This window comes from Lepidochelys kempii, chromosome 14 (assembly GCF_965140285.1).
Source record: "Lepidochelys kempii isolate rLepKem1 chromosome 14, rLepKem1.hap1, whole genome shotgun sequence".
Taxonomy (NCBI): Eukaryota; Metazoa; Chordata; order Testudines; family Cheloniidae; genus Lepidochelys; species Lepidochelys kempii.
The window spans coordinates 44,160,786-44,184,499 of record NC_136393.1 but is presented as its reverse complement, the minus strand read 5'-3'; the positions used below and the strand labels follow the sequence as shown (position 1 = coordinate 44,184,499).

Here is a 23,714-nt window from a genome sequence, read left to right as displayed (position 1 = left end):
TTCAATGCTTTTAAACTGCCAGGCCCCCTTTCCCATAGCAAGCAATGCCTGGAGGGTTTGCCATATAAAAGAAGGGCCAATGGGCTCTCTGGGATGATCGCTTCACACAACACCCCCACTGCCCCTTCCCCACATCCACCGTGTGGGTCCAGTGAGGCTCTGAGCAGGGATGAGCCCTTTAAACTAAACGCAAACGGCCCAGCACAATTGGGTTTCCCCCTACCCCCCACACCCACCACATGGTACCGGTCAGGCTCTGACTCACCAGAAGTGCATTCTCCAGGGTCATGGTCCGGGAGCATGCCTTGGGAGTGGGGGGAGGCTATTGGCTCCAGCGTTAAGAATAGTTCCTGGCTGGGGGGGGTGGGAAACGGATTCCCTACTTGCCGCCTGTGCACTGTCCTCCTTCTCCTCTTCATCCTCCAATAACTCATCCTCCTCACTCCATGCAATTCCCCCCTGGTGGGGTAGTGGTGGCATCACCCCCATAATTGCATGCAGCTCACGGTAGAAGTGGCATGTATGGGGCTGTGACCCAGAGCGCCTTTTTGCCTCCCTGGCTTTTTTGTACGCTTGCCTGAGCTCCTTGATTTTTGTATGACACTGCTCTGTGTCCCTGGAGTAGCCTCTTTCCGTCATGGCCCTGGAGACTTTAGCGTACGTATTTGCATTTCTTTTTTTGGAACATAGCTCTGCCATAACAGATTCATCTCCCCAACATGCAATGAGATCCAGTACCTCCCGTTCGAACCATGCTGGAGCTCGTCTACGAATCCGGGACCGCATGGTCTCTTGTGATGGCGGACTCTGCATGGTTGCCTGTGATGGTGGACTGTGCTGATGGTCACCTGTGCTGATGGTGACCAAACAGGAAATGAAATTCAAAAGTTCCCAGGGTTTTTACTGCCTACCTGGCTAGTGCATCGGAGTTGAGAGTGTTGTCCAGAGCGGTCACAAGGGAGCATTCGGGATAGCTTCCAGAGGCCAATAACTTTGAATTGCGTCCACAGTACCTGTAACCCGGAACTGCAATCTCGATTTTAGCGCTACTCCACTTGCCGAGGTGGAGTACAGAAATCGGATTAAAGAGCCCTTTAAATCTAAAAAACCGGTTTGGTCGTGTGGACGGAATCAGTTTTATTTCGAATTAACTTGGCTAATTCCAAAATAGCCTCATACTGTAGACCAGGCCTTTATTTGAACTGCATCATCCTTGTCTCTACCATTTTGGATTTTCTAAATTTAAACTGTCATTAATTTCTACTTAATTAGAGCTGTAATCTTAAAACTAATTACTGTTTTATGCAAACCGAAGTGTCCTGATACTATCACCACCTTAATTATGTCAATTGGGAGAAGTGAATTTTATAGCATTTTTAAACCCTTTGTGAGATTTTCCTGTAAGCTTCTATTAAGGTGGTGCTACAAAGTATCTCGGAACATCCAAAGCAAAAAACTCTTGTTATACTAACTCAGGCAGATGTTCAAAATAGCCAGAACCTTTGACGTCCCCTTGAGCCAGGAAACCCCTCAGTGGGGCGTGGATACACCCAAGGGCTCTGCTTGGCTCTGTGGGGTCAGCTCCTTCTTGACTAGGGAGAAGAATAAGTATTTGGAGCTCCCAAATGCAGCCCTCTTGTGGCATGAAAATGAAGCATCCCTCAGAGAATGGTGCTGATCTATGACCCTCCCTCTTTGCTCACATATAAGGACTGAGTGTTAGGGGGTTCCCTAGTAATAATAAGGTTTGAGTGTTAGGAGGTTTCCCCCTCTAAACTGCAGTAATCTGGGGGGCAGGACCAGGGATTTGTTTCCCTACTAACATCTCAGACCTAAGCACCATCAGGGCACAGACAGACAAACATCACTATGATAATAGCCCAGGCATCTGGGTTGTCTCTGCACATTAAAAGTGACTCAGTGCCTAAGTTTTCAGGGTAAAAGTTCTCTAGGTCCCCATGTTCTGCTTCTGAGGCTGTGCGCTGCTACTTGTCTCTACACATCCGGATGCTGATCATCCCCCTAAGCCCGAGGGTCATCCACAAATCGGGGGAAGATGGACACTCCCCCATCTAATTCACCTGCAGGGCCCGATCTGGTGGACATTCTCTGAACATAGCCTGTGGGTTGAACCTGTGAACAAGTGATGCTCTGCCCGCTTGGCTAAAAGTTAAAGGTTGGCACCACCCCCTCCCTCAGCTGGACTTTGAATGTGACAATCTAGTGAACAGCCCCTGTGAGCATGTCTATAGGGCTGGGCCCTCACATGAGTTAGGCACCAAGTGAGAAGAAGCTTTGGGGCAGAGGTGGGAGATAGGTGTCCAGATGCCCACAAGGAGGCAGCAATGTGCATGCTCACAGGCTGAAACACAGGCACCCAGTGAATGTTTTACCATGAAAACTTAGCAGCTGAGTGAATTTAGGAGCTTCTGGGGTGTAGCAGGAGTTTTGTGCATCACAATGGCCCTGAAACTGGGACTGTCACCTAACTGCTTTGTGCATCAGAACCCCTGTGCCTGGCTTTCTTTGACACTTCTCAGGGTTACCTGAGGTGTTCAGGGTGAATCACCACCAGCTGCTCACAGTGGAAGGAGCCCTGTCTGTGCCCATCAGGGGAAACACTCCCCAGGCCTGGGCTGCTGGTAACACAGGTGCGCTGCTCTGAGGCTCCATGAGAACCACTCTTTCCCAGTGCAGGCTGGCAATTTACACCTCCCCAACTTGGTTATGCTCGAGTGCACAGGCATGCCATCTTCGGGACACCCACAATGTCCACCATCCGCTGCATCCATGCAAGCAGTACAACCCCGATCCAACACAGGCCAACACTCTCCTCCACACAAGGCACTGAAGAGCATCTATAGAAAAACCCAACTGCAGTTTATTTAACGGAGCTGGAGACTGATTCACGCCAAAGCCAGTGTAAGGGTTGGGAAACCCAAGTTACAGGTAAAAGAGAAACACAAAGCACAGTTTACAGCCTGTACTTACAAACCAGTCACTTTCCTGGCCAATAAGGTGTTTCTCATCCAGAGGTTAGTCCTTGCAGGGCTTGTCCAGTTCAAAGGGCTTGGAGCCACTTTTTATGAGTCAACCCAGCCCCCGCTGGCAGAGTCACTCTGTAATGGATCCCTGCTTGGGTTTGTTCTCCTCTCTGATACAGTCACAGGCTCTTGCCTCTTAGCCCAGGGACCCCCCCTCTTCTGAGAACTCTCCTGTGTCTTTGAGTGTGCTCAACACTGCGTCTTCCCCAGACAGCAACACAAACTGGCTCCGTCCAGGGAGAGTGCAGAGTGGGTCGGGTCCCAGACTCCCCTTCCTCAGGGGGCAGGTTTCACTTCCAACACATTTGGAGCCCAATATCCTACATGTTCCACAGCTCTCAAAATAGTTTCCCCTACAAACACCCCTCACAACAACAGGAATAATCGGCTAGTTCTTAGCTTTCGGCAGAGCCCCCACATCACCCCCTTTGGTGTAAAAGAGAGAAGATGGTGGGACAGAGACGTAATATACCTGCCAGGGCAGGGCTGCGTGTGTCAGGGACAGGGCCGGCTCCAGGCTCCAGCGCTCCAAGCAGGTGCTTGGGGCGGCAATGAGAATGGGGCAGCAGTCCGTGTCCCGCGGTGGCAATTCGGCTGCAGCCCCGCTGCTCTCCCTGCCACGGCAGCAATTCGGCGGCGACTACTTTGGGCGGCACAATAGGTAGAGCTGCCCCTGGTCAGGGCCTATCGGTCTCACACGTCTCCCTTTCTAAAATGCACCTCACAGAGGTGTCGTGAGGCTAACAAGGCTGCCATCTGGGGGGGCAGATTGGGGGCTGAAGCCAAACCCCTGAGTTTCTTACCAGGATGCTGCTTACTCCTCTCCCACCTCCCCTCACCAGCGGGGAGCGAGAGGAATGCCCCCGCACCCAGCAGAACCAAAAAGCCCAGCCCTCAAAGCAGGAGCGGCAGCGTTCGAATCTGAGGTACCGGTTCCACCTCCTGACTGGCGAGAACCGCAGCAGCAAATGCAAAACCCAAAGGTGACAGCGGCCCTCACGCCGCTTGCCGCCCTTACTCCTCCGCCCTCTCCAGCCAGGAGTGACAGCGAAGCTCTCAGCCACACTACTACTCCCTCCTCTTCTGCCCCTCCCCTTCCTGGGCTGGCTATTGTTTGCTCAGCCAATAGGAATGTGGAGGTGTATCTGGTGGAGCTAATAACAATGCTGGGACCGGGAGCTTCCGCAGCAGGTTTTTCGACTTCACTGAAACAAGCAGGCTCAGGCGGGAGGTGGCGGAAGGCAGCTCCGTGCTTAGGTCAGAAGATGCTTGCTGCGGACTTCATCGCGCTCTGCCCCTCACCGGCACATGTTGGTATATTACAAAGGCAGGTACAAGCCCCTTGTGACACCAGTAGACACAGGGCTGCTGCCCCATGCACGTTCAGGGGCTAATTATCCCCACACCCAGCCCAGCTTTGGAAGTTTCAGGGCTTCACTGCAAGAGCAGAGCTAAAGAACGACCACCTGGGATCTTTCCCTGATGTCAAGAAACAAACATGAGGTGTCTGCTCTTGTGCAGATACAAGCAACTGCTGCCCCTAGGCAGCCATTTTATAGCTGTGCTGTGAGTCCTTCTCTTCCAGCTGTAAGTAATCTTAGCTCCTGTTTACTTTCTCTTTATTTCTGAGGGTGCCAGAGTCTCACAAACTTGAGTACCATCCGTGAATTTCATTGACGTGTTTATTCTCCCAAATCCTTCCAGCTTAATCCTTTGTATTTATCATAACTATTTGTATAAACCCTTCAGTGCACATAATCCCAAACCAATCTGAATAATCTGTAATATTTGGCTGCGAAAATTTATTTTAGTCTAGATCTATGTTGCTAAAATCCGTCATTTAGTTATCGAGTGACTTTTAAGAGGGTTTTTTAAAAAAAAGTTTGGTACCTCAGCTACTTTTGAGCCATCGTTAATTTCACCCCCTTAATTTGTTAATTAATGAACATACTTTGTCTCTAATGTTAATTTCCCCCTTGACAAATTTTTAAATGTTCATCTTACCCACTGTAGCTCAGCATCAGCTCATTTCTGTTAGTGATCAAAGATCAAATTACAACACATAATCTGAAAATTTATTTCATGATGAACTAGAAAGATCTCCACATACATCATGCCCAAGAATAATCTAGAGATCATACAGCCACTGTGCTGGCTCTGTGTATGATGAAAACCACTTCAAGCCAGGAGGTGCTGCTAGGGTTCCCATCTCAGTCGGACCGGACGCCATTTGTGGCAATGGCATCCAGTCTGACTGAGTTGGTGTCAGGGTTCCCACCCCACTCTGAACTCGGGGGTACAGATGTGGGGACCCGTATGAAAGACCCCCTAAGCTTATATTTTACCATCTTAGGTTAAAACTTCTCCAAGGTACAAATCCCTTTCCTTGTCCTTGGACTGGTATTGCTGCCACCACCAAGTGATTTACACAAAATATTCAGCGAAGGGTCACTTGGAATCCCTATCCCCACAAAATATGCCCCCAAGCCACTTCACCCCCTTTTCTGGGGAGGCTTGAGAATAAACTACCAACCAGTTGCCTTACCAAAGTGAGCACAGACCAGACCCTTTGTCTTCAAGACACTGAAATCAATCAGGTTCTTAAAAGAAGAACTTTATTTATAAAGAAAAAAGTAAAAGAATCACACCTGCAAAATCAGGATGGAAAGTAACTTTACAGGGTAAGAAAAAGATTTAAAACACAGAGGATTCCCCTCGGGGCTCAGCTTCACAGTTACAAAAACAGGAATGAAACTACTTCTGTAGCATAGGAAAATTCCCAAGCCAAAACAAATGATAACCTAATGAATTTCCTTGCCCTACTCACAGTTTCTGTGGATTTAGATGGATTATTCCAGGTATATTTTTCAGGAGATATTTCAGGAGATAAGCACATTGAAGATTGTGAGGTGTCCAGATACAGCAGTGACAGGGGACAGAAAGGTATCAGCAATGATAAGAAGTGATGCTGTTCCCTTTCCACACCAAATCACACACAAATCACAAGTGTGTTTCATAAACTCTCTTAATGTCATCTGGATTCCTTCAATATCTTTTGGTTTTGTTAAATCCCCAGCTCCTGGAATCCTGTGAATATAGGAGAAACTCTCTCTCTCTATATATATATTTTTAATACAAGTTTCTTGCAGGAGAAGCTTAAAAGTTTGAAGAGTTATTTTCTCTTGTGGATTAGTGGAAAAACTTGAGAATGACCAAAGTGAAACCTCATCACTCAGCACCAAAAAAGTGATACATTTTACACAAGATCTCATGATTCCTTCAGCCAATCTCATGAATTTTGAATACTTGGTGCTGGCAGTAGTGCATGGTCATTGATCAGTTTATGTTTCCAGAGCTGTTTTCTCCAAGTGAGACTCTAAGTCTCAGATCCTCAGAGGTATTTAGGAATCTAACTCCCACTTCTGTCAATGTGAGTTAGGAGCTTACATACCTTAGAGGATCTGGATCTAGGGATCTAAATGTAAACTTGAGCATTCTCCTTTATCTTTTTATTTCACCCCCAGTTCAGAGGGGCTGTGCTCATTTTCTTCTTGGGGCCTACAGCACGGCTCCGTGTGCAGTCCCAGAGCTTACCCTCTCTGTCCATTTCCCTTTCTGTTGATTCTGCTGTTTTTGATAACTGGTGACACTCATTTAGTGGGCTTTCCATGGGTAAATTGTCGAGAATTAAGGGCTGAATTCTCACTGGCACAGTATTGCCAACCCCAGTACAAACCAGTGAAAAAATATTTTCCATAAACCATAATCAAAATGTACAGCTGGTTACTTTGTTCTCTCCTTTTGAGTTGGAGACAAAGAGCAAGATCCATGAAGGGACCTAGATATTGTACTCCTGGGGGAATTCTGCACCAAAAAATTAAAAACTCTGCACACAGTATTTTAAAATTCTGCATATTTTATGTGTCAAAATAACACAATATAATCATGCAAGTTTCAATTATTGGTAATTTATTTCAAAATACCTGTCAGCAACTATATCTGTAACAGACCAAAAAAAAAATCTGGTAAATTTTTTTCACAAATAGATTCAGCTGTTCTGGTGCCATGGTCGCCCCTGGTGGGTGAAAGGCGAAACTGCAGCACTTCTCAGGCAGAGTGTATGTTCTGCAGAAGAAAAGAATTCTGCAGCTGGACATAAATTCTGCGTGTGCACAGTAGCACAGAATATCCCCAGGAGTAGTATCACAATGTTGAATGTCACTGCATCTAAATGTTAGCTGCCTGGAAAATCACTGGAATGACACTGTGAGCCACAAAGCCTGAGTTATGGGGAGATGTGTCTTACAATGGGTGACACAAAAGCCAGCATGCTAGGCAGAGAGCTGCCTAAGCCAGCCAATGGGAGATGCTGACCTGAGGGATATTCTACAGGGAGTCTAGACACCTAACTCAGCTTTGTGGATTGCAGAGCTGTTCCTGTGACGGTCTAGGCCCATAGTATCTTGATACATTTTGTTCCTGAGGTAAAATCTCCAAAACACAGAGCAACTTTTCTCTTCTTAGGATCAATTTTGGAGCTGTTTGGGGAGTTTGAAGAAAGAGGGAGATGAGAATATGGTGTTTAACCAGAGTGAGGAAAAGGAAAATCCAGGAACTGATGGTAGGTGCCGTTGTTATTCACCAATAAATACAGGGATGTTATCAGTGCTCAGATCTCTGAGTAACAGGAGAGTAACAGCAAGTAACATGCTCTTTCCTGTGAGAGACTATTTATTGTTTCCTCTGTGCAAAGTAATTTCTGTTCTGGCTTAATGGAAATGAAACAGGAGAAAGGAGGAAATTATATTTACTTACTGAATAATCCAAATAGTTTTTAAAACATGAACAATTTGAACAATCTTTATTAGAAATCTCAATTCCTCTGCATCTAAAGTACTCTATAATTACAGCTAGTTGACATTTTTCACACAAAAACGTCTGTCACCTGAAAGTATCGCTTCAGCAAAATCTGAAACCTGGAAATGTTGCTTTTTATGACATTACTCTAGATTCTGATCAGGAGAATCAAAATGTAATGTCGAACAGTTGAATTATTTCATTTTCAGTCTAAAATGTCCACCCACATTTTCTGTTTCCACATTTCTGCAGAAAAACATTTCAGAATAGTTAGTTCCAGAAATATTTTCAATATGCTGAGATTTCAGTCTGATCCGGAGAGGGAAAGGTCTAAATTTCACTCAACCGGAACATTCTGTTTCTCTGAGATCATCCCAGCAGGAGATCATGTGCTGCTCCCTGCCCTCCCGCAAGTGACCTACCCCAGTGACCGTTCTAGGCACTGATCAGATGGTGACCCTGTGCCTGGTCGTACTCTGCTGCTCCCCCTGGTGTTGGGCACTGGGAGTGCTCCGGAAGCAGCATCTACAGGGGAATCTCTCAACTGAGCCTAGGTCACAACCCAAAGAAAGGTCAAAGGTTGAACCCACTGGTTTGCAATGGAACGCTCCCTCCTGCAGGAAAGGGACGATAATTAAATAGCCATTGAAGCAGGGTCCTGCACCTGCATCTTCTACCTCCCAGTGTCCAAGCTATAGAGTCATTGTCACCTTCTCGCTTTGACCCAGGGACTATTTAATTATTTAGCCAGAGTGGAGCAGTTTGATCAGAAAAGATTACAGGAGCCTCACATCAGAATGTCCCAGATCCCCGTGGTTAGGGCAGTCAACTGAGCAGTGGGAGACTTGCGTTCAAATCCTTCCTCCCCGTCAGGCAGAGCGGAGAGTAGAACCTGAGTCTGCCATATGCCAGGGGAGTGCCCTAACCACTGGGTTCAATATTATAAAAGAGCCTCTGCCAGCACCTCCCCTGGGTTTTGTCTGAGCCCTGATCCAAAAGGGGTGCTCAGCACGCTCTCTTACAGGACTGGGCTCCACAGACAAGAGAGGCTTTCCACTGCCGGCCTTCTGATTGAGGATCCTTCTGGGGTTTAGATGTGACGCAGGCGCTGGATGCCTAGCGTGAGGCAGCAGGGCCCAGGCCCAGAAGCAGAAATTTAGAAACATTGGGAAATTTTCCTACAGAAATGTTGGTGCTGAGTGAGGGGCCAGGCAGCGGCTTTCTGGATTTGAGTGGCACCTAATTCTGGGAGTCAGGGGTCTAAAGCTGGGCTTTGGGCACCTAAGTCCAATTGCAGATCTGGGTCGTTAATGGAAAATGAAGGAGACTGGCAGTGGGAGAAACTAAATGCTACTTTATTATTCCAAAGGACGAACAAAGACAGACTCCGTTCCCCACCCCCAGCCTAGCTCAGGGGGGTACTTTTCGGTTCCATCCCAGCACAGTGCCACGCCCAACTCTCACAAGAACCAACAACAGAGCAACACGTATAAATGATAGAAAAGTGGCGAGAAGCCACGAGAGATACTGGGACCCCATCACAAAAGGAAACACTCCAAGAACAGGGAATCCAAAGATCTCAGGAAGGAGGGATGAGTGTGGGGTGAGTGGGGCAGAGACAGTCTCTCTCGTCCCCACACAGGACACTGCAGCAGATGGGAAGGGGGTGACAAAGTTCACATCACAAAGGGTAGAATACGGTTAAAATAAAATAAAAAAGGACTATTCTGGCATTCATTAAGTCCTCAGTAAATCTGAGCTACATCTAAGCTAAGCCAATATCAAAGTCTGTGACCAAACAGCCTTCTGGAATAGAGAAAAACCCACACTCCAGGGTGGGCTATAAAACACTTTTACACTCATAAAGTGAAATTTCAGAGAACCTGAAGACTCAAAAACAGGAAAATAAATGTAGCCATTTTCTTCTGAAGTGGCTAAACTGTCTTCACCTCTTGCCTAATAATTCGGTTGTATGAGTTACAAAAGTTTTAGCAAAAAGAAAAGGAGGACTTGTGGCACCTCAGAGACTAACAAATTTATTAGAGCATAAGCTTTCGTGAGCTACAGTGTCACAAGTCCTCCTTTTCTTTTTGCGGATACAGACTAACACGGCTGAAAAGTTTTAGCATCATCATAAGAAATAAAAACAAAAAGAAAAAAAACCTTCCCATCTACAAATGATCTAGACTAGCACAGAAAAGTCTGGAAGCAATTTCAGCAATACATAGAAACCGATCAGAAAAGTAAACTGTGCTTTGAGGTTCTTTGGGATGCCTCCCTTCCCCTCCCTTGCAGGTTTGTCACACTTTCTTCTCCAGCCCTCCAAAGTCTCATGGAGGATCACAGAAATCAAAGCTGATTCTTAAGCATCTAGAGCCAGGGACACGGTGGTAAGTGTCACCTTAGAAGGCAGAGGGGTAGAACAGGGACAGGATAAAACTCTCCATCGCTTGGACAGAGGCTGCTGTGTGGAGGGTGATGGTGATACAGGAAGGAGGGGATACCTCGGACTCACCCTATTGCCCTGAAATAGCACAGAAGCTAAAACACCACATTTTACTATCCCTGCCCCCACTTTTTTAGCATCTGTTTAGTTCTGCCCCCTAAGGGAGAAAATGTACAACCACTCAATGCTTTTCAGCACAGCCTGGAGTAATGTGAGACTGGCTGGGAATGAGACAATCCGGCCCCAAAGGAGGAAAGTCAGGGACTAACGATCACTCTGCTCATGGCGAGGATCAGACTAGATAATATACTTCAGGGTCAGTGTGACTAAAAAGAGTGTTGGAGCGTCAGGGGAGACGAGCTGGCTAATCCCAACCATTTTCCAACCATAGACAGATGCTCGGAGGCTGATGCTGCCGAGTCAGAGGTGGGCTCCCCAGGCCTCCCACAAAGGGCCCTGTGGGAATCAGCCCCTCTCAGTGGTGCTGTCTGAATGCAGCGGGGGCAGGGAGAAGGGGCAGAGGGGGTGAGTGAGGAGAGGCAGCACCTCTCTACCCCTGTGCTCTCCCTCTCCTCTTATCCCATGATCCCCAAACACTCGATAGCCCCAGCACCCAGCTCCCCCTGCTTCCCAGCTCCCCCAGCCCCAACCATTCAATCCTCAGTGTCCTCCCCAGAACCCATCAGCCTGGTGCCTCAATATTTGATCCCCCAGAGCCCAGCGCCCTGGGGGATTCAGGGAGGGGAGGAATAACCAGCTCCAGGGACGCTCCAGGTAAGTGGGGGAGCCCAGCCCAGGGGCTGCTGGAAGATGGGGGATGGAGATGGGTGTCAAGAGTGAATGTGGGGTCTGGCCCAAGTGTCCTTCTACTCATCTCCATGGCAGGGGGATCCCGGCTGGGAGGGGAAGGGAGACGGGGGAACTTCAGCCAGGCAGACAGAGCAGCTGGAGGAGTTTCTCTCTCTCCCTTCTCCCCTGTGGCCCATCAGCTCAGCAGCCAGGGCTGTAGCAGGGAAGAGGGGCTGATTGGGGCTTCTCCCTCTCTGCCTGGGGTTTGCTTAGACCAAGCAGAGCCAGAGGGTCACTGACTAGCTGATGATCAGCTGCTGCTGGATCCTCACTCCAGTGATGGCAGCTGGGTCTTTGGGAGCCAAATGCCCCTGATGTGTGTGGGAATGAGGAAATTGATTACTATGGCTTAGTCAGAGCCCTGAGAAAATTTCCGTGCTGTGTGCAGGAGTCTCTCATGTCAAACTTTGTCTTAGCTCCACTTGGAGCATTTTCCACTCTGAGAACATCTCAGGTTTCTTCCCTATGTAGATTTGCAGGTGCCTGATACTCCAGAAGCACCAAATGAACCTTTCCCCACATTCAAGCTTTCTCTGTTGTATGGATCACTGATGTGTGAGCTCAGATTGAATCTCAAACTTTAGTGGATTCTCTGATGTTTAATGAGGTGTGATCGCTGAATGAAGCTTTCTCCACAGGCAAGGCATTTATGAAGTTTAGATCCTGTGTGGATTCTCCCATGTTTAATGAGGTTTGATCTCAGTGTGAAACTCTTCCCACAATCCAAGCACTTATGGGGTCTTTCTCCCGTGTGGGTTACCTGATGTGTTTTCAGGCATGATCTTAGTGTGAAACTTTTCCCACACTCCAAGCACTTATAAGGTCTTTCTCCTATGTGGATCCTCTGATGTATTTTAAGGGTAGAGTTCCACATGAAACATTTCCCACAGTTGAGGCATTTCTGAAGTTTGTCACCGGTGTGAATTCTGTGATGTGCAACAAGATGAGAACTCCCAATGAAACTTTTCCCACACTCGAGGCATTTATAGGGTCTTTCTCCCATATGGGTTCTCTGATGTTGAGTGAGTTGTGAGCTGCAGCTAAAGCTTTTCCCACAGTCCAAGCACTTATGGGGTCTCTCTCCTGTGTGGATTCTCTGATGCCTAGTAAGGTTTGATCTCTGTATGAAATTTTTACCACAGTCCAAGCACTTATGGGGTCTCTCCCCTGTGTGGATTCTCTGATGTGTTATAAGGCTTGACTTCCAACAGAAACTTTTCCCACATTCCAAGCATTTATAGCGTCCCTCTCCTGTGTGGACTGTCTGATGTGTAACAAGTGCTGATTGCTGTGTGAAACTTTTCCCACAGTCCAAGCACTTATGGGGTCTCTCTACTGTGTGGACTGCCTGATGTCTAATAAGGTGTGATTTCTGCATGAAACTTTTCCCACAGTCCGAGCACTTATGGGGTCTTTCTCCAGTGTGGATTGCCTGGTGTGTAACAAGGCGTGATCTCCATGTGAAACTTTTCCCACAGTCCAAGCACTTATGGGGTCTCTCTCCGGTGTGGATTGCCTGATGTGTAACAAGGGCTGATCTCCATGTGAAACTTTTCCCACAGTTCAAGCACTTATGGGGTCTCTCTCCGGTGTGGATTGCCTGATGTGTTATAAGGCTTGACTTCCAACTGAAACTTTTCCCACATTCCAAGCATGTATAGCGTCCCTCTCCTGTGTGGACTGTCTGATGTGTAACAAGTGCTGATCTCTGTGTGAAACTTTTCCCACAGTCCAAGCACTTATGGGGTCTCTCTACTGTGTGGACTGTCTGATGTCTAATAAGGTGTGATTTCTGCATGAAACTTTTCCCACAGTCCGAGCACTTATGGGGTCTCTCTCCGGTGTGGATTACCTGGTGTGTAACAAGTGCTGATCGCTGTGTGAAACTTTTCCCACAGTCCAAGCACTTATGGGGTCTCTCTCCGGTGTGGATTACCTGGTGTGTAACAAGGCGTGATCTCCATGTGAAACTTTTCCCACAGTCCAAGCACTTATGGGGTCTCTCTCCGGTGTGGATTGCCTGATGTGTAACAAGGGCTGATCTCCATGTGAAACTTTTCTCACAGTTCAAGCACTTATGGGGTCTCTCTCCAGTGTGGATTCTCTGATGTGTTATAAGGCCTGACTTCCAACTGAAACTTTTCCCACACTCCAAGCATTTATAGCGTCCCTTTCCTGGGTGGACTGTCTGATGTGTAACAAGTGCTGATCGCTGTGTGAAACTTTTCCCACAGTCCAAGCACTTATGGGGTCTCTCTCCGGTGTGGATTCTCTGATGTGTAACAAGGGCTGATCTCAATGTGAAACTTTTCTCACAGTCCAAGCACTTATGGGGTCTCTCTCCAGTGTGGATTGCCTGATGTGTAACAAGGGCTGATCTCAATGTGAAACTTTTCTCACAGTTCAAGCACTTATGGGGTCTCTCTCCAGTGTGGATTCTCTGATGTGTTATAAGGCCTGACTTCCAACTGAAACTTTTCCCACACTCCAAGCATTTATAGCGTCCCTTTCCTGGGTGGACTGTCTGATGTGTAACAAGTGCTGATCGCTGTGTGAAACTTTTCCCACAGTCCAAGCACTTATGGGGTCTCTCTCCTGTGTGGATTACCTGGTGTGTAACAAGGCGTGATCTCCATGTGAAACTTTTCCCACAGTCCAAGCACTTATGGGGTCTCTCTCCGGTGTGGATTCTCTGATGCGTAACAAGGGCTGATCTCAATGTGAAACTTTTCCCACAGTCCAAGCACTTATGGGGTCTCTCTCCAGTGTGGATTCTCTGATGTGTGATAAGATTGGACTTCCAACCGAAAGAGTTCCCACAATCGAGGCATTTATAGGGTCTCTCTCCTCTGTGGATTCTCTGATGGTTAGTAAGGTTTGTGCTGTTAGTTAAGCTTTTCCCACACACCAAGCATGTATATGCTCGCTCCCCTGTGTGGACTCTCTGATGTCTAATAAGATGTGATCTCCATATGAAACTTTTCCCACAGTCCGAGCACTTATGGGGTCTCTCTCCGGTGTGGATCCTCTGATGTGTAACAAGGCCTGATCTCCGTGTGAAACTTTTCCCACAGTACAAGCACTTGTGAGGTCTCTCTCCTGTGTGGATTGCCTGATGTCTAATTAGCTCTGACTTCCCACTGAAACATTTCCCGCACTCGAGGCATGGATAGGGATTTTCTCCCGTGTGGCTTCTCCCATGGTTATTAAGAAGTGAGCAGGTATTGAAGTTTTCCATACAGTCCAAGCATTGAAGAGGTTTCTCTCCAATATGGATTATCTGATGTGTCACAAGGTGTGATCTCAGAATGAATCTTTTCCCACATTCAAGGCACTGATAGGGTTTTTCTTCCTTGGGATTTGTGTGGTGAGCTGTGGAATCCTTGTCTCCTCCCCCAGTTTTAATAGATTCATCCACTTTCTTCCTTGGGTGGTTTCCCAACAACCTCTCTGACCTGTGCCAATTTCCCCAGGCTTCTCCCTCCTCCAAGCACTGGGAAAAATTCCCTTCAACTCTTCCCACAAAGGTCCCCTGTGGTTCTACTTCCCCAGGAACTTCCTCATGGTGATTCCCTTCCTCGTTCTCACTCCCTTGCTCATCACCTGCTGGGAGAGAGACAATCAAGGCAGGAGTCATTGTGCTGGGGAGAAAGAGGAATCTGCTAACACTGTGAAGGTTGAGTAATTGGATTCTGTCTCTACTTCCCACCCAAACACTCATGCAGAAGGAAAGTTGGGAAGGAAACTCCTGCAGCTAACAGGCTGGGTGGAAAGACATGAGCAATATCTGATGACTACGGCCCTACTCCGGCTGAGATGAGGAACAACTGAGGGCTCTTACTCACACCACATTTCTGGGATTCTCAACTTTTTCCTTTATTTGCCCGATGGTTTCTGTCAGTCCTCACCTGTGCAGGTGCCTCTTGGGATCTCTTTTTCCCCCGAGGCCTGGAGATCCGGGAGCCACGGCCCTTCCCCTCGTTCCAGCCGGGCGATGAGGTCAGGTTTGGGAAAGGGAAATCCTGCGCAGGGGGTGAAATCAGACCAGATCAGGTTGCATGGAGGATTGGGAGTGTGTCTGTCACAAAGGACAATCCAGGAGTGGAACCTGTCCCCCTGCTGTGCTGGGAGAATAAGGAATCCAAAGGGATGGGAACATGGTCACTGAGCCCCCTTGGGAGAGGCAGATGTCTGGGGAGGTGGAGAGAATTTTTACACCCTCGCTAGGAGTTTGCAGGATCTGTGCACTCTGGGGCCCTTGCTGATGCACACACAGCTCTGGAGTTACCCCTGCAGAGCCCAGAGCCCTCCCCAGGGCTGGAGCTAGTCCCAAGGAGGGAGGTGAACAGGGATTCTGTGTTCAAATGAGAAACAATACACACAGGACAATATATGGCTTCTTGGCCTTGAAAGCTGGAATGGGGGGGGGGGGGGTTTAGCATGTCCGTTTTGACACTCTGGTCCCATTGGAGGGGGTTTGGAGATGCAGGTCTCTCTCACACGGCAGCTATGGACTATGGAACCCATTCCCCTCTCATCTAACTGACCAGGGAAGAACCTGAACAGAGTCAGAAATGCAGGCCAGAAACTTTCTAATAACCAAGGGGACAGGAATCCCTTACCCAGTGAGGTCACCGTCTCGTAGTTCTCCTGCATGACGTCCCTGTAGAGGGCTCTCTGAGCGGGGTCCAGCAAAGCCCCCTGCCCCTGGGTGAAATACACAGCCACCTCCTCGAAGGTCACCAGCATCTGGAACAACAAGAGTCCCCCCTCAGCGCCTGCTGCCCCAGCCACAACCCCACTGGTCACACAAGGAAGGAAGAAGAAAAAATGAACATCTCGGAAGCTCTGGGGGGCCTAGAAAATCAGAATCCCACCCCCACCCTGCTCGGAGCAGCCAGGACACTTCAGGGGGTGGGAGAAGGTGAGAGCTCCTTGTTCCCCCAGCAGACGGAGCACGGCATTTCTCATTTCACACACGCCTGCCAGCCACAGGCAGATACAGGAAGCAGAGCTCTGAGCCGGGCACAGGGACAGGAATCCCAACAGCTTCCCTTCGTATTTCACAGCAGCCTCTGGCCAGTGGGGTCAGGTTCCAGCACTGTCAGTCTGGAAAATGTTCTCAGCCCTGCTGGGGGGGGTGTTACCCAGTGGTGAGCTGGAGTCAGTTCGCACCGGTTCATGCGAACCGGTTGTTAATTTCTGAAGCCGGTTTAGAACCAGTTGTTAAAGGGATCTGGCCTGCCTGATCTCTCGGCTGGGGAGGCTCCCGTGAGAATCCCTTTTTCATTTTTACTCACCTGGCGGCGCTCCGGGTCTTCAGTGGCACAGTGGCGGCAGGTCCTTCACTCGCTCCAGGTCTTCGGTGGCACTTCAGCGGCACGTCCTTCAGGACCTGCCGCCGAAGCGCCGCCGAAGACCTGGAGTGAATGAAGGAACCAGTTCTTCAGCTTTTGGCAGCTCATCACTGGTGTTACCTGTTTCAGAAATGGGGGAATGTTTCCCCACAGCCAATGGGCCAGCTCAGAAAATCAACAGGTTTATCACACCCTGTCTCCTCCCTCCCTCTCCCTCCACCCGCCCAGCAGCTCTTTGAAAATCCCCTACCTGAGCTGGCTCCATCACAGCCATTTCCCTGCCCTGTCTCCTGGGTCGATCTGGAGCAAAATGTGGATGTGATTCCTCAGCCTGTCAGGGCGAGAGAGGCAATGGGAGGGGAGGGGGGTTTCAGAAGGTGCTTGAGTCTATGTGACACCCCCATTCCCCCCAGGCTCTCTCCCTGCACACAGACGCTCTGGACTCTGCCATGCTGGAAGGAAACCAAGTTTATTACAACCCAGGCCAGACCCATCCCAGCAGGACTAAACCCACCGGGGCAGTTTTAAACTCTCCCCGTAACAGCATCTCTGCGCCAAAAAGAGCAGAATCAAAGGAGCCACTTCAAGGCATTGCCCTACAAAGTAGTGCAGTTGTCACCAACCAGTGGACCCTGGAGCCTCTGACAGTCGACCTCGATCACAGGCTGCTAAATGTCCAGCGGTGCAACGGGGCTCAGACAGGCTCCCTGCCTGCCCTCGCCCCATGCCGCTCCCGGGAGCAGCCGGCACGTCCCTGCGGCAGCGCAGCCCCTGGGGGTGGGGCACAGGGGGGGTCTCAGCTCGCTGCTCCTGTCTGCAGGCCCTGCCCACGCAACTCCCATTGGCCAGAAACGGGGAACTGCAACTGGATGCTGTGGGGGCGGTGCCTGCAGAGAGGGACAGGGCGCGCAGCTAGGTCCGCCCCCCCCAGGCCACAGGGACCGGCCGGCCACTTCCAGGAGTGGCGTGGGGGCAGGGTAGGCAGGGAGCCTGCCTTAGCCCTGCAGCACTACTGCCTGAGGTAAGTGCCACCCCGCCGGAGCCTGCAACATGCACCCCCTCCCAAACCCCAACCCCAGCCCAGAGTGCCCTCCCAGAGCCAGCACCCCAAACCCCCTCCTGTGCCCTGAGCCCCCTCCCCCAGCGCTGAGCCTCCTCCTGCACCCAAAGGCCCTCCCAGAGCCAGCACCCTGCACCCCCGCCTCTACCCCAACACTCTGCCCCAGCCCAGAGCCCCCTCCTGCACCCAAACTCCGGTCCAGAGCTTGCACCCCTCACAGCCTTCTGCACCCCAACCTCCTGCCCCAGGCTCAGCCAAGAGCCCCCTCCATACCCCAAGCCCCTCAGGCATAGGCGCTGACTCCGTGGGTGCTCTGGGGCTGGAGCACCCACGGGGGAAAATTGGTGCCTGCAGAGCACCCACCAGGAGCTCCCCACCCGAGCTCACCTCCGCTCTGCCTCCCCACCCCCCTGCCCCCGAGCACGCGGATGGGTCCTGCTTCTCCCAGGGTGGGGATTTGGGGAAGGGATCCAATAGGGGCAGGGAGGGGGTGGATTTGGGGCATGTACTTTGGGGAAGGGGTTGGAAGGGGGGCGGGGAATGGGGATGGGGAAGGGGTGGAGTTGGGGAGGGGCAGGGAGCAAGCGGGTACGGGCACCCACCGGCGCTGGGGGAAGTCGCCCTCAGCCCCAGCCCAGAGCCTGCACCCCCTCCAGCACCCCAACCCTCTGCCACAGCCCAGTGAAAGTGAGTGGGGGTGCGGGAGAGCATGTGATGGAGGGAGGGGGGATGGAGTGGGGCGGGGCCTCAGAGAAGGGGCAGGGTAGATCCAAATTCAAAAGTTGATCTTTTGCGTAAAAAGGTTGGAAACCACTAGTGTAGTGTAACCCTCTCTAGCCGCCCCCCCCTCCCCAGTAGTGGGGTGTTCAGCAGAGTCAGCAACTGGCTTTTCCTCTCTCAGCTCCTCCCCTTGTTCCCAGGAGAGTCAGTCTGCCCAGGAGGGTGCAGGGAATGGATCTGGGCAGGTCTGGGAGCTGGGAACCTGCCTCCCCCCTTCTTGCTCCTGCTGCCCCTGCCAGTTCCTCCACTCTCCCTTGGCTCTCATTAGGCAGATCAGTCCCTCCCACTGCTAACAGGGTTTGAACCTGGCTGTGTCCATGAGTGCAGCAGCTCTAGGACTCACAGACACAGGGAGCCCCTCCCTACGCAGGCCAAATTCACTAGCTGGTGCCTGAAAGGAGCCCTTTGTGAAGAGTCACTTTTCTGCCCGGCCCCCAGCCCTTTCCCACATCTCATCATCTGCAGGCTCCAACTCAGAAGCTGGGGTCAGCAGAGCCCCAGGGGCTGGTTCCACCCACTGGAGAAAGTCCCCATCCTGGCTGGGCACAGAGGGGCTTTAACAAAGGTCTCTTCTCTGCTGGGTAAGAAGCAGCTTCTCAGTCTGGGCTCACAGGTCTAAATGCAGCAGCTTCTGATCCGGGGAGCTGCACTCCAGGGCTATAATAACATTGGCAGGGAGACACACACCAGTCTCCTCTTCTCCCTTAGCCAGAACTGGAGCCCTCTGGTGGAAACACCTGATGAATGAGCTGCCCTGGTCTCCCCCTGCAGCCCCCAGGGACAGGCTGGTGGAGGCTGATCCCATTGGCTCATCCGCACTCATCCCCTGCCATACCCAGCAGTGACTCTGGTCTGACACCAGGTGTGGCTGAGATCTGAATCCTGTACAGAAATCAGCCCAAGGCCTTGGGCAGCCCAGGCAACCCTGAACAGTCAGGAAATAGACCCCCAAAGGTCATGAGATTGTCTTTTATTATAAATCAAATAAGAAGGTGGGAGCAGGGTGTGGGTATGCGGGAAGGGAGGGGGTGGCCTGTGCATATTTGCCTTGGAGCTTCTGAGCCGTGAGGGCAGGGGGGCCAATTGCAGGACTCAGCCCACCCCACAAGGAGTTTCATGCAGGTGCTGTGGTCCCAGGTGGAGCTCTTAGTCAGTGCGGAATGTGAGTCCTGCAGAGAGTCAGTATTGTGTTGACAAACAGAGGCAGGGTGATTAACATAAGAAAGTGCTGGTAATTGCCTGTAAAACAGTAATCCCTTTTCAGGAACTGGGATTTAATGGGGAGGGGAATGCGGGGAGTGTTTTAAGAAAGAAAAGGAGGACTTGTGGCACCTTAGAGACTAACCAATTTATCTGAGCATAAGCTTTCCTGAGCCACAGCTCACTTCAGCGGATGCATGCTGTGGAAAGTGTAGAAGATCTTATTATATACACACAAAAAGCATGAAAAAATACCTCCTCCCACCCCACTCTCCTGCTGGTAATAGCTTATCTAAAGTGAAAAGGAGGACTTGTGGCACCTTAGAGACTAACCAAATTATTTGAGCATGAGCTTTCGTGAGCTACAGTCCACTTCATCGGATGCATACCGTGGAAACTGCAGCAGACTTTATATATACACAGAGAATATGAAACAATACCTCTTCCCACCCTACTGTCCTGCTGGTAATAGCTTATCTAAAGTGATCATCAGGTGGGCCATTTCCAGCACAAATCCAGGTTTTCTCACCCTCCACCGCCCCACACAAATTCACTCTCCTGCTGGTGATAGCCCATCCAAAGTGACAACTCTTTACACAATGTGCATGATAAACAAGTTGGGCTATTTCCTGCACAAATCCAGGTTTTCTCACATCCCCCCCACCCCCATACACACACAAACTCACTCTCCTGCTGGTAATAGCTCATCCAAACTGACCACTCTCCAAGTTTAAATCCAAGTTAAACCAGAACATCTGGGGGGGGGGGGGGGAGGAAAAAACAAGAGGAAACAGGCTACCTTGCATAATGACTTAGCCACTCCCAGTCTCTATTTAAGCCTAAAGTAATAGTATCCAATTTGCAAATGAATTCCAATTCAGCAGTTTCTCGCTGGAGTCTGGATTTGAAGTTTTTTTGTTGTAATATCGCAACTTTCATGTCTGTAATCGCGTGACCAGAGAGATTGAAGTGTTCTCCGACTGGTTTTTGAATGTTATAATTCTTGATGTCTGATTTGTGTCCATTTATTCTTTTACGTAGAGACTGTCCAGTTTGACCAATGTACATGGCAGAGGGGCATTGCTGGCACATGATGGCATATATCACATTGGTGGATGTGCAGGTGAACGAGCCTCTGATAGTGTGGCTGATGTTATTAGGCCCTGTGATGGTGTCCCCTGAATAGATATGTGGACACAATTGGCAACGGGCTTTGTTGCAAGGATAAGTTCCTGGGTTAGTGGTTCTGTTGTGTGGTATGTGGTTGTTGGTGAGTATTTGCTTCAGGTTGCGGGGCTGTCTGTAGGCAAGGACTGGCCTGTCTCCCAAGATTTGTGAGAGTGCTGGGTCATCCTTTAGGATAGGTTGTAGATCCTTAATAATGCGTTGGAGGGGTTTTAGTTGGGGGCTGAAGGTGACGGCTAGTGGCGTTCTGTTATTTTCTTTGTTAGGCCTGTCCTGTAGTAGGTAACTTCTGGGAACTCTTCTGGCTCTATCAATCTGTTTCTTTACTTCTGCAGGTGGGTATTGTAGTTGTAAGAAAGCTTGACAGAGATCTTGTAGGTGTTTGTCTCTGTCTGAGGGGTTGGAGCAAATGCGGTTGTATCGCAGAGCTTGGCTGTAGACGATGGATCGTGTGGTGTGGTCAGAGAAATAACAGAACTACATTCAGAAAAGGGGGTGATTTGGGGGCATAGGTGAAAAGAAGGGGCCAAAACCAAGGGAAGGGCTAGCAGTGGTATAGAGAGGTTCCCACTCGACCTGTGGTAGTTATGGGGCCCCGTCACCACAGTGCCTGAGCGCCTCACAAGGTCTAACCGCCTCAGAGCCCCTCGGCGAGGCAGAGCAGTGCTGTTATCCCCATTGAACAGATGGGACACTGAGGCACACACAGACTAAAGGCCAGATTTTCAAAGGTGTTTAGGCACCTAATGCGATTTTCAAAAGTGCCTCGAAGGTCAGGTGCTTTGTAAACCCCACTAGATGCCTAGCTGCACCTTTGGGTGCCTAAAAAACTTTGAAATTCAGTCCCTAAGGCACTGGCCTGAGGTCATACAGGAAGTGCATGGGGGGTAGAACCCAGGTCTCCCAGAGCCAGCTCCCTATCCACTGGCCCAGCCTATCTCTCTGCGGCATGCTGCAGGAAAAGAGGACTCACGGATGGGAGCAAAACAGGGCAGTCGGTTCTCTGAGACTCCAGCAAATGGTCACAGGTGGTTGGGAAGGACATCCAGCTTGACAGCATGCAAAGGAGCACAGAGGTCAGGAAGGCAAATAAAAAACTCCAAATCTATTATTTTTAAAGCCAGTCTCACTATTTTGAACATTTGGAGTTGGCAATACTGGGGAAAGGACTTTAAAGTGTCAGTTTCACTCCTGTTTAGAGTCAGTGTCAAGTTATTATTTGTAGTGGGGTAACACCCCTAGAGCCCCAGGCACCTGCCGTATAAACTCACGGGGTCTTGCCCTAGGAGGATGGTTCCGAACGTTAAATGATCTATTGCAAACTTGGTGAACGGCAAAAAATGGTGATAGGAACAAATCCAGATTTTTCTACAATTGTTTCAATTGTTGTATTCAAGAGTTACCAAAAATCCCAAAACCTAACCAGTGTCCCTCACCTGACTTGACACAAGCTTTGAGAACATGTTTGTATTAGAGCTGAGTGGGTCTAATATTTATCTAATGCTCTTTTTTTAATGTCAGAATTAGATCTGGTGAGCCTGTCAGCAAAAAAACCTCAAGAGTTTGCAGGTGCCTAAGTAGCCCCTGGAATCACAGTTAAAGTTGCCCCCCCCCACACACTCAAAATCTGAAATGCCTGCCCCGTGTGCGGGGTTAGTCCCCTGCTCACTCACTCCCCAAAGCTTGTTTGACCAGATCCAGGAAAAGAAATCTGGCTGGCTGCTGGGAGGGGCAGCCCCTCACCCTCTCCTACCCCATGGGGCGGGGGAGCTGCCTTGTGTCCCCCCCCCCCGCCCTGCCCCAGGCTCTCCCCTCCCCCAGCCAGTCTGCGCTTGCTCTCACAGTTTCCCTCCAGCCACCCCACATCCCCCCTCCCCCTGCATCGCCCCATCATCCCTGTCCCTCCCCCATCCCATCCTGCCCGCCTGCATCCCCATCACCCGCCTCCTCCCCCCCTCCTCCCCTCCTGCCCACAAGTCCCCCTGCATCTCTTTATCCTCTGCCCCCTGCAGCCCGGGGGTGCCGGGGGGGGCGGGTCTCTCTTACCTTCCCTCCGAGCGGGGCCCCCCGGGGCAGGGGCAGGGGCCGGGCCGGGAAGGGGCCCTGGCCGGGCTGGGGGCTCTGCCCTGGGAGAGGCTCCCGGGGAGCAGCGGGCAGGGCCCGGCTGGAGGTTCCCCTCTCCCGGCTGCAGCCCGGGCTCCGGGCTCCCAGCACCAGCCGCCGGGGCGCGGGGATCTCGCCGGGAGCCAGAGTCCCCGCAGCGGCTGCGAGTCACTTCCTGCGGCCGGGCCTGAGCCCCGCGATCCTCCCCCCAGAGCCGCCCCCCAGCCGCTCCCGGGTCCTAGCGATCAACCCACCGTGCTGCGGCGTTTCTGGTCACAGGCTACAAGCAGGGCTGAAGAAGAGGTGGCGTTGTCGGGACGGGCTGAGCCAGACTTGTAGGAGACACAAGGCGAAGGGAGAGAGAGGAGAGAGCAGAACTAAGGTGGGGAAGGAAAATGATGCGTGAGGGGAAGGGTGACAGCACAACCCCAAGTCACATGCCAGGGGTGGTTCAGGATTTAGCCCAAGCTTGTGGAATAGAGGATGTTGGCTGGTTCCCCCTCTCTGGTTAGCCCTGCTCAGGTCGTCTTTCAGCAGCAGGATGATGAGAGCCCAATGGTGCCATGCTGGGCCCCAGGAGACAGTGGGTGGGAGACATACCCCAGGGTACAGTCTGTTGAACTGCTTAGTTCTCCATCCCAGGGCATCTTTCACACTGCTTCCCCCTTCCAACAACAAACCCCTCCAGGCTCTTCTCCCACACAGCCACCAGCCTTCAAAGTCACTCCCAGCTATACAGGACTGAGTGCCACTAGCCAGCCACTCATGAAGTAAACTACAGAGCAACATAAACCAATTTCACTAGTCCCAGCCTTGCACCCCAGAAATGTGAG

The 23,714-nt window shown here is 50.5% G+C and overlaps 2 protein-coding genes and 1 long non-coding RNA gene across 4 annotated transcripts in view; 1 reads left to right on the top strand and 2 right to left on the bottom strand.

The window, feature by feature from the left end:
* Positions 1 to 23,714, top strand: part of LOC140898034 (uncharacterized) — a 302,273-nt gene that overhangs the window by 116,193 nt on the left and 162,366 nt on the right. The gene's annotated exons all lie outside the window — the stretch shown is intronic.
* The window catches only part of LOC140898084 (uncharacterized), a 40,088-nt gene that overhangs the window by 854 nt on the left and 15,520 nt on the right, over positions 1 to 23,714 (bottom strand). Inside the window, exon 6 of the mRNA XM_073311542.2 lies at positions 266 to 14,295. Coding sequence (XP_073167643.2) covers positions 11,777 to 14,295 — 2,519 coding nt within the window. The 3' untranslated portion in view covers positions 266 to 11,776. The remainder of the gene's footprint in view (positions 1 to 265; positions 14,296 to 23,714) is intronic.
* On the bottom strand, positions 15,956 to 21,830 carry LOC140898088 (uncharacterized). Its single transcript, XR_013634577.1, has 4 exons — positions 21,752 to 21,830; positions 19,739 to 19,793; positions 16,804 to 16,884; positions 15,956 to 16,101 (listed from the first exon to the last, which is right to left on the bottom strand). It is a non-coding gene; the product is annotated as an uncharacterized LOC140898088 (long non-coding RNA).